Genomic DNA, 10,700 nt, shown 5'->3' with positions numbered 1-10,700 from the left:
CTGGGTGTGGGGAACAACCCAGGCTAAACAAACAGATGCCTATTGTCTTGTCCCAGAACCTCGGGGCTTCAGGGAAACCACGGGAACAGTGGCTGTCATGCGTGTCTGCATAGGAAAGGTCTTGGTGATAAGGTGTTCCCTGAGGTGCCATGAAACCACTGGCTGAGTGCCTCGTTCCATCTGCTACTCAACTCTGCAAGATGAGAACCATGATTCTCCCCACTCCACAGAGTAGGGCACAGAAGCCCACCTAGGAGAAGCCACACCCTGTTTGTCTCCAGAACCACAGGGCTCAGAGAACATAGGACCCACCATACGAAGTGTGTGTCTCCCCATCCAAAAGCCATCCAGAAGGGAGGTGACCCCAACCACAGCTACTGTTCTTCTGTGGTCATGCCATTTCCATGTGAGACAGACCTGTCCAGGTTGGTTCAGAGATGTCAAAACCCCACACTCACGTCTCTGTCCACATCCCAGGCCTGCCACTCCCATGCTGGACAGAACCACCCTGGCAACAGGAGCCATTGGCAAGTGTTTATTAATTGCAGGGGGATAGTCTACACAGCAGGCTTCCACACTCGGGGCTGGCTGCTACTGTCAGGTCTTCATCAGGAGGGGCAGGGCAGGGTTCTAGGAGGAGGCTGGTGTGAGCTCGAGGGCACCCTGGAATGGAAGGGGAGTCAAGCTGGTGAGTTTTCTCCTTTGCTTTGGTTTTCACTTCCTGCTTTTTGGGGGTTGCCCTGCCTTTGTCCTCCATGAAGGAGGGCCTGGTGTGGGGGAGCACACTTGTGCAGAGCACATAACAGGGTAAAAAATGAAGGGTTTATATGTGAACAGTAGTATCTTCCAGCAATCTGTGGCCCTGGCAAAGTATTTGTGTGCAGTAGCTGGATTGTGTAGGACAGTTGTCCCCAAACCCACAATAGAATGCAAAGAAATATTATAAAAGTAGATTCCTGGCTGTCTCCAGAGAGACCTGGACACCTGAGTTTTAAACAACCGTCACTTTAAAAAGAAATCAAACCAAAACTAAATGTAATGATAAAACTTGCTCTGATCTACTCCCTGGCGCATGGTAGCAGAGGACTGCCTTGTCTGGCCTCAGTGGGAGAGGAGACCTGATGCCCCAGGGAAGGGGGGTCAGGATGCGGGGGGGGGGGAGTGAGCTGAGTGTGTGTGTGGATCTGATGGGGGGGGAGCACCCTCTCAGAGGCAAAAGGGAGGGGGGATGGGGTGAAGAGCTCTTGGAGGGGGGACTGGGAAGAGGGGCAACATTTAGAATGTAATAAAACAATTAAAACAAGATGCACTCTGATCTCGTCACAGCTCTCAGCAACGTGGGGCGAGCGCTGATCACATGACCCCTGTGACTGTTCTACCGGCTCCTCTCACATACTGGACTGAAGTCCTGAGGAGTCAGAGGTTTTTTTTTCTGCTTTGTTCATTGTTATGGACAGTGGCTGTACATAGTAGGTGCTTAATAAATGCCCACTAGCCAGCTGACCAAGATGGGCACTGTACTGACTGGCTCACAAAGAAGCTGGGGCTAAAGTAAGAAGAGGTTATTGGGGCAGGTGTCAAACGTAAAATCTGACTGTGCCTCCAGTAGGGTACACGTGCGGCTTTGGAAAACTATCTTGCTGCCGTCAAATCTCAGTTTCCCCATCTGTAAAAGGAGATCATACCAGGATCCACCTCCGAAGCCAGGCGTGAGGGCTGGCAGCAGAGCCAGTGTGGACAGCGCCGTTAAGACTGACACTGGTGTGAGATGCCCGACACAACTACAGCCCCTTTCCTAGCGGAGGCCAGGGTTGTCACCTGCTCACTAACTGTCACTAACCATTTGTTTATTAAGCCTTTAGTATGTGCCAGGCCTATCACACTGGGGACATCTGCATGGGGAACTGAGCAGTAACTCTGCTCAAGCTGAGGCCACTTAAACCTACAGGTGTGTGTGTGTGTGTGTGTGTGTGTGTGTAGCTTGAGGTCTGCAGTCCTTGATACTACCTCATACCCTAGATCTCCTGACCATCTTTCCTGGAACAGTACCACCTCAGCCTCAGTCTTTGGGCTTGCCGGTCCTTTGATAAGACACTTCTCCCTCTATCCACAGGGCTCACCATCTTGCCTTTCAGGTGCCAGCAAACATCACCTTTTCAGAGAGGCCCTTCTGTCCATCAAAACCAGCAGACCCTTCCCACCACTGCTTTCTCTTCTGAGTCTGCCTTCTTTTTCTTCCCAGCCTGTATGTACTCACTCGGTGCTGTTTACTAGTTTATATAGGGGTCTCTCTTGCTAGAAAATAGGCTTTTCTAGGGGACAGGATTATCTGTTCCTGTGGCTGGAAGCACTAGGAGCCATGCACAACACATATTACAGTGTGGAAAAATATTCCTGCGTAAGTGAGTGAAGACATGAACGATGGGAAGTGGGGTAGGGGAGCAGTGACTTTTCACTTACAGGTGCCTGCGCCTCACAAGTGACCGAGGGGCCACTCCCAGCCCAGACAGCTTGTTTATTCTCACATGCCTCTCACCTTGCTCACAGACCACACAGCTTTCTCATATCCCAAGGCCTTGGACATCGACATGGGGATTCCAGTTCTCAGTTTGCCTGAAATAATGAATGTTGTCAGAGAGAGGTGGGCCATTGTGGGCGTGCTTGCAGTTCCTGGAGGCACACAGGACCTGGTCTGTTTCCTTCCTTCTGCTTGCCTGTCCTCTACTCCGACATTCACCCAGCCCTATCTGGCCCGCCCTCTGGCATCAGCTTCTGGCTGTCCCACAATACACCTCACGTTCTTTAACACACTTGTTCAAGAACAGTTATGGCTCCCATCACCCTCTGTAGAAGTTTCTCCACCTGAGATTTCCTACTCTTGTAAAGCAAAATTAAAAGGTGATGATATCACAGGGTACCAGTTCTCCCCACCCCTCACACATGGTGATGATGTCACAGGTATCAGCTTTCCCCACCCCTCACACATGGTGATGATGTCACAGGTATGAGCTCTTCCCACACCTCACACATGGTGATGATGTCACAGGTACCAGCTCTCACACACCTCACACATGGTGATGATGTCACAGGTACCAGCTCTCACACACCAGTGATTATGTCACAGGTACCAACTCTCACACACCAGTGATGATGGCACAGGTACCAACTCTCACACACCAGTGATGATGGCACAGATACCAACCAACTCTCGCACACCAGTGATGATGGCACAGATACCAACTCTCACACACCAGTGATGATGGCACAGGTACCAACTCTCACACACCAGTGATGATGGCACAGGTACCAACTCTCACACACCAGTGATGATGGCACAGGTACCAACCAACTCTCGCACACCAGTGATGATGGCACAGGTACCAACTCTCGCACACCGGTGATGATGGCACAGGTACCAGCTCTCTCCACCCCTGACACACATCATCTCCTTCCCACCTCTGAGGAAAGCACTCTTATTTACCCTTTCACAGGTGGAAAGCCAAGGCTCAGGAGGATCAGGGAGCTTGTTCAAAGCCAGCAAGAGGGTTAGGGACTTGAACTCAGTCTGCTTAAAGCCCCTTGAGCAAGGTCTAGCTGTCTGCATCTGGTTCCAACTGGCCCTGTGAGCCTGGTGTCTGCCAGCTCATCTCTGCCTGCTTTAGGATGGCATAGTAAAGGATCAGGCTGTTGAGGGATACCAGGCAGGAGAGGTCTTCTCCAGTTGATGACTAGGGATGCTCCCCGGAGCAGAAAGAGTTAGAGCTAGGCTTAGGTAGGCCATAAAGAAGGGGTCCCGGGTGAAGACAGGAGGTATAGCAGCCTAGGGGAGGGCCTTGAGGGCTGAGGGACTCACCATTCTCATTGGGCAGCAGTGTGTATTCAAGGATCTTGGTCAGGGTGCCCTTCAGGACTTCAGGCTGTGAGGAAAAGGGAAGGCATTAAAGGCTCACTGCTAGGTCCTCAGGGCCATCTCAGGTTCCCTGACTTGTCTCCCCATGACAAGAGCATCCAGCAGACATGTTGGAATACCAGGTCTCCTGCAGGCTGAAGCTGCCAGGGTCTGACCAGATAGACTGGGGAGAACCCCACTGCTCTGGGGTGTGGCTCATTGAGAGCCCTCTACACGCAGAGACTTAGTTTCAGCTGGAAGTTCGTGAGAGAATTCTGCTTTTGAAGAGAAGCCAGATGTCCAGATTTTCACAAATCTTGCAGTAAACTATTGTTTTTCTAAACAAATCGCCATTGAAACCAATGGGGGGTCAGATGTGGTAATGAACACCTACAATCCCAGCAGCCAGAAAGCAGAGGCAGGAGGATTGTCCTGAGTTTCAAGGCCAGCTTGATGTACATAGTGAATTCCAGGCTAGCCAGATCTACATAGTGAGAACCTGTCTCAAACAAACAAACAAACAAACAAACAAACCCTACCACCTATAACATCAGCAAAACAAAACAACAACAACAGCAATAACGTAAAACAAAACAAAGAAATCCCAAAGGTGAAGACAAGAGCCAGCCCAGTTCAGGTTAGGGACTTGGGAAACTGAGGACCAGAGGAGAGGGGCTGCCCAGGGTCAGTGGAGGGGCTTTGTTTTATAATAGAGAGTGGTGCAGATTTGTACATGGTTGGTGTTTTCAGCTATATCTGCACACAGTAGGTACTTATATGGGAGCCTGCAGGCTAGACTTTGGAGGGTAGTGAGGAGACCACCAACCCACCCCAGGGCTTCCTTCTAAGCTAATCCTGGCCAGTGTCTCATTTTAGGATGGTCCATTCCAGCCCCTGTTCCCTTAGAGATAATCTGGTAATACTTACATCGAACAGTTTGATATCTGAGATCATCAGCTTGATGCGCTCAATACTGTAACAGAAGATGCCCATGAGAGTGGTCCCTTGGAATCTCTGTCAATAACTGTTTACGGAGGACCTACTATATGCAGGCTCTCATGAGACAATGGTGAAACAGGGAAAGTCCTTGCTTCATGGTGTGCACATTCTAAAGGGGTTGGACAGTGGCCCAAAGGACAGAAAATCACCTAGGAGTGGGGGAGGGTTGGTGCACTAGTTAGCTCAAGTCCTTTCTGGGAGGGGTTGAGGGGTCCCTAGTTACCATTCAAATACTTGTGTAGAAATCCCAGCCTAGGTGACAGAATTGTTTGATTTTATATCTCTGCCATCTATCTATCTATCTATCTATCTATCTATCTATCTATCTATCTATCTATCTATCTATCTATCTATCTATCTATCATATATCTATCATATATCTATCAATCATCTTTCATCTACCAATAATCTATCTTCTATCAATCATCTATCAATCACCTGTCTGTCCATCCACCTATCTATCTATCTATCTATCTATCTATCTATCTATCTATCTATCATATATCTATCAATCATCTTTCATCTACCAATAATCTATCTTCTATCAATAATCTATCAATCACCTGTCTGTCCATCCACCTATCTCTCTCTCTCTCTCTCTCTCTAATCTTATCTATCATTTCTCTATCATCCATCTATCATCTATCTATCTATCTATCTATCTATCTATCTATCTATCTATCTATCATATATCTATCAATCATCTTTCATCTACCAATAATCTATCTTCTATCAATAATCTATCAATCACCTGTCTGTCCATCCACCCATCTATCTATCTATCTATCTATCTATCTATCTATCTATCTATCTATCTATCTATTCTTTTTTTAAAAAAGATTTATATTATATTATATTATATGTAATTACACTGTAGCTGACTTCAGACACTCCAGAAGAGGGCATCAGATCTTGTTATGGATGGTTGTGAGCCACCATATGGTTGCTGGGACTTGAACTCTGGACCTTTGGAAGAGCAGTCGGTGCTCTTACCCGCTGAGCCATCTCACCAGCCCCTATCTATCTATCTATTCTTATCTATCATCTCTCTATCATCCGTCTATCATTCATCTATCTATCTATCTATCTATCTATCTATCTATCTATCTATCTATCTATCTATCTATCTATCTATCATTTCTCTATCATCCATCCATCCATCTATACCTAGCTATTATCTCACCCTGTACAGGCTGATCAGAATGTTCTCCTGAGCCTAACTTTTTTGCTGGAGCCTCCAGTTGGAGTCACTGAACTCAGTCTGGGACAGAAGGTAGTAGACCTTGCAGGACTGGCAGGGGTGTAGAGGCCACTTCAGTGCTGGGCCCCAAGGGTTCAGTATCTAGGCTGTTATAGCTTTTGTCTTGAAAATTTTCAGAATGGGCTGTTTGAAGCCTGGGGTGGTGCGTGCAGGACAGCCCAGTGGTGGCCAGCCCAGTGGTGGAGTTTGCTTGCTCTGTGGCTCACTTTTCCGTTTGGAATTCAGTCATTAATCAGTCCTGGCAAGCCTTCTGTCATCAGCCCTCTCTGGTGCCCCCTGGTGGGGGATTAGAGAAACGCATAGTCTGGGCAGCTCAGCAGCACTTTGCACATTTACCTGACGTTATTGAAGTTGAGCATAAGCCGGTTGTCTTCTGTGAAGAACTGAGCTTCATAACTGGCCTCCTGCAACAAGACAGCCCAGGACCCACTTTTTAAAAAGAGAATGCTTCTAGAGGGAGGGTTATACAGGGAAGATTGGTGTCAAGGTAATCTTGGCTACTGGCTCTGTGACCTTGGGAAAAGTTCGACCTCTCTGACCTCACTTTCCGTGCCCTAGCCCCTGATTCACAGGTGCTGCTAAGGCTTGGGATGACACTGCCAACACGGTCAACATGTACTGCCTGCTACTGTGTGTCAGGCCGTTCAAGTGGCTTCTTCAATAAGCCCTGCCACCCCCTGATCGGGTCGGGTCCTATCAGTCCCCTGGTGTACCGGGAAGTGACTGAAGGGCAAAGGAGGTCAGCAGCTCCGGTAAGCCCTGAGCATTGTTAGTATGATTGCAAAGCTCAGAGGCTAAGTCAGGCTTGCCAGTCAGGGCTCGAGATGTACATCAGCTTGACCCAGAGGGCTGAGTGCTGAGCCTCATTATTGTGGAGCTGAGAGAACCAGTTTCTCCTGCAGTGCCTCCCACCGGCCTTGGAGGGTCATCAGGGGGTAAGGTTGGTCTGGGAAGTGGGCTCCCACTGTCTTTCACTGTGAGGTCAGAACACCAAGATGAACTCTCTGGGAGGCACCAATAAATCTGTAGTGTGTGAAAGGCACCCCTGAGATCGTGAGGTGTAGAGCTGCACAGAGACCCTGCTCTAAGGAGGAGTCAACTCCACCCACTCACGACAGGTACTGCCTGCCCCCCTTGGGCAGCCTGGCTGGCCTCACTCCTCAGAGCCCACTCAAAACTCTACCCTTCTCCAGTCTTCTCTGCCTCTCCCTGCATTTCTCTCGGCTGCATGTGGTTGCTGACCTACTCTGACCCACCCCCTTCCTTCTGGGGTGAGGTTGTCCGTCAGCTACTGAGTGTTGTCCGTTCTCTGGAAAATGCCCCAGATGGAATGTCGCTGCCTTGATGGAAGCTATGGTCCCTCTATCCCTAGGGGCTGCTGGTGTCAGTGACTAGCTGATGGGCCCCCGAGGTTCTTGACTCTTGGTTCATCTCTCCCCCTCCCCCCCACACTACTAGGTGATGCCCCAATTCATAACAATGAACAGAGCGACCTCCAGTTTTTGTCACAGTCACTTAAACTCACAATGCCGAGAGAGAAGAAGGGCCGGACATCTGTGTTGGTGGGGAACACTTCCAGCACAACGCTTTGGGCTGCCCTGGCGCTGCCCTCGTTCAGCACAATGTGGGGGGTGCTGTGGGTGAAGATCTTCAGCATCTGGGTGGGCCCCAGCTTGTCGGCTGCCTGGAAAGATATCAGACCACACTTGGCCAGAGTGTACAGGCCCTTTGTGTCCCCTGTGGTGCTTCTTTGTCTCCAGCCTCTGTCCTTCCCAGCACCCCTGGGTGGAGGGCCACCTCCCTTCAGGGATATTCTGGGCTTCTTAGCCTGAAGCGGGGCTTAGAGTTGCCCAGCTCCAGGCCATTGTCTGCCTCTCCCTTCATTTCTCCCCACTGCCTGTGATTGCTGTCCTACGCTGACCCACCCCTTCTGTCCGGGGATAGGGGGAATTGCCCTTCCAATGGGTTGTCACACTGGAAATCATCAATTCCAAGCTTCTTTGCTAGACTGAAGAGGTCTCTGGGCTTCCAGGGGGCCTGGTTTCCCTCAGTGGGAAAGAAGAGAGGAGCCCACATCTATTCTACCCTGCAGAGACCCATGAACAGAGTCAGCGAGCACCTAGCAAGCTCTAGGTGGCAAACAGACTCACCTCTGCATTGATCTCCTTGATGTCCATCTGTAGCTGGCGGGCCACATCAGGAATCTGGAGAGAGGGGGAGGGGTGTGATCAGTTGCATTAATCACACTTCAGTAATAGGATCAGAGTATGTGTTGGCACCCAGGCTCAGATGAAATGAGGACCCCGATCAGTATCCAGACTGCCTTAGAGCTCCCCCTGGATATTTGGGGGGAAGAAACAGACACATCTGGTCTCTGATGGCAGAACCAGGGCCCAGGTTGGGTATGAAGGGAAGCCTTTGGCTCTAACATTGAACATCACAATCATGGCAGAGCTGATCATTACTGGGAGTTCCCACCTCAGGTCTCTCTCAGTGGGCAGATGGCATGGGGTGAGCCATCCTCCCCACACAGTGGGGCTTACCACGAATCTGAGCAGGATTACAAGCTCCTCCTTGGGGACCAGGGTGGTCACAATGGCATTCACCAGGTCCTGCCTCACGGTCAGGCTGAAGGGGGCCCCATCTGGGGTGGTCTCCATCAGGGAAGCCGCAGAGCCGTTGAACCAGTTGGTTACCCTTGCCTGTGAGTCCAGCAGCTTGGCCTGAGGAGACACAGAGCAGGGTACGGTCTGAGGACTTAGCCCATTGTCTCCTGTAACCAACCGGAAGGAAGCAGCCGTGCCAAGGGGAAGGTGTTTCTCAAAGTTCCCATGGTGGAAACCTCATCCCAGTCCAGCAGGGTTGAGAGGTGGGTCCTTCAGGAGGGCACTGGGCCTTCATCAGTGGTTAGCGCTCTTGCAGGAGTGGCCCGGTTACTGGGGGTGGGAGTCGACCGTCCTGAAAGTAAGCTCAGCTCCTGGTTGCCCTAGCTCTCACCCTCCCCAACTCTTCTGTCTTCCACCATAGGCAGATGCAGCATGGGGGCCCGCAACAGAAGATGCAGCACGTTCTTGGACTTCCAGCTTCCAGGACCAAAAGCCTAGTAAACTTCTAATGTTTATAAATCACCCAGGCACTGTGTTCTGGCAACGCAAGATAGACTAAGGCAGGAACCATTCTGTCTGTTTCCCATCTTTGCGTTTGTGTCAGAAAGTTTTGATTGATGAAGGCAATGGCTTGACAGGTACCTGGCAGCCTCCCTTCCTGACTCCCTTAGAGTACCTCTGCCCTCCCTTCTCCCCTATCTTAATTTCCTTTTCCATCCTTTCTTCTGTCTTCTGTCTCACATTTAAAGGGACGGTATATCCCTATGCTTCCCCAGGCTGGCCCCTAATGCCTGAACTCAGACGATCCTTTTGCCTCCCATCTTCAGAGCACCTAGGACTGTGGCTGCATGCTACCCATGACTAGCTCATAGCCAGAATGCTTGCTTTTCATTTAGGTTTCAACCGCTTAAACCCTTTAGGTGAAGGAAGGATTCAAACTGCAACAGAGCGGATAGAGCTCTCCCACGCTGTGGTTTCCAAGACTCCCGAGAACCTGTCTGGGACTCACACCACCCACAGGATGTGCAGTGGGGTTTACAGAAGCCCACTGTTACTGAGCATCCCCTGTCTGGGAAGCCAGTGTGGTCTCATCTCACTGGCTCCTAAGTATCGCCACTTATAGTTTATAGCCACAGAGACGGTGGCTCAGAGAGGAGAAGCCTGGCCAGAGCTACACAGCCAGGGAGCCGTGGTCTGGAAGTTAGGGCTGTGTGATCTTTGAGGATGCTTCTGTCCTGAGCCCCTGTTGCAACGTCATCAGAAGTTTGGGATTTGGAGGAGCTTACCTGAGAGAAGGACCCTGGGACCCATGCACACACGGGGTGACATGATGTTCTACCTGATGGCATTCTCAGGATGCTTAGTGTATGATGTCATCAGCTATATACCCTGATGATGTGTTGATATTGGTCCCTGGGTTGTCACAGAAGAAGAGCTGTTCCCTCATGTCCCCAGTATGCTCTGAGGTCTGGGCACTCACCTTCAGGTTCAACAGGATATTACTGTCCTGGATAGCGGGAGACAGAAGGCCAAACTCCAGGGCTCCAGGGCTGAGGGCAATGGGTGCTGTCAGAACAAGAAGAAAGGTTGTGAAGGTGGAGGGTGTGCTTGGGTGGGGTGATTTTCTACTGCTTCTTTCTGGCCATTAGAGACACTGCCAGAGTCAGGAGAAATGATGCTGTTGGTGGTAACCGTGGCAACCATTGCAGGGACCACTCCAAACACCAGCACAGAGCTAGACTTTAATGTGTTTAAAACCTGTGCTTCCCCCACATTATTATAACCCACTCTAAGTGCATGGCCCTGCCTGCTTCACTGAGAACAGAGTAGCTAGACAGACTACTCGGGAATTCCCATAACATCAGTGCCTTCTAGCCTTGGATCTGAGCTGTTTCTCTCTCTCTCTCTCTCTCTCTCTCTCTCTCTCTCTCTCTCTCTCTCTCTC

At 50.2% G+C, this 10,700-nt stretch overlaps 1 protein-coding gene across 1 annotated transcript in view; it reads right to left on the bottom strand.

The window, feature by feature from the left end:
• Window positions 1-532: 532 nt before the first annotated feature.
• Window positions 533-10,700, bottom strand: part of Bpifb1 (BPI fold containing family B member 1) — a 20,885-nt gene continuing 10,717 nt past the window's right edge. The window contains exons 7-15 of the mRNA XM_021194913.2: window positions 10,236-10,321; window positions 8,693-8,872; window positions 8,300-8,353; window positions 7,675-7,833; window positions 6,486-6,553; window positions 4,817-4,862; window positions 3,854-3,917; window positions 2,537-2,613; window positions 533-663 (exon numbers count right to left, since the gene is read on the bottom strand). Of these exons, the coding sequence (XP_021050572.1) occupies window positions 631-663; window positions 2,537-2,613; window positions 3,854-3,917; window positions 4,817-4,862; window positions 6,486-6,553; window positions 7,675-7,833; window positions 8,300-8,353; window positions 8,693-8,872; window positions 10,236-10,321 (767 nt within the window). The 3' untranslated portion in view covers window positions 533-630. The remainder of the gene's footprint in view (window positions 664-2,536; window positions 2,614-3,853; window positions 3,918-4,816; window positions 4,863-6,485; window positions 6,554-7,674; window positions 7,834-8,299; window positions 8,354-8,692; window positions 8,873-10,235; window positions 10,322-10,700) is intronic.

Source organism: Mus pahari, chromosome 3 (assembly GCF_900095145.1).
Source record: "Mus pahari chromosome 3, PAHARI_EIJ_v1.1, whole genome shotgun sequence".
Classification (NCBI taxonomy): Eukaryota; Metazoa; Chordata; class Mammalia; order Rodentia; family Muridae; genus Mus; species Mus pahari.
Note: the sequence above shows the minus strand (reverse complement) of the source record. Positions and strands in the feature narration are given on the sequence as shown.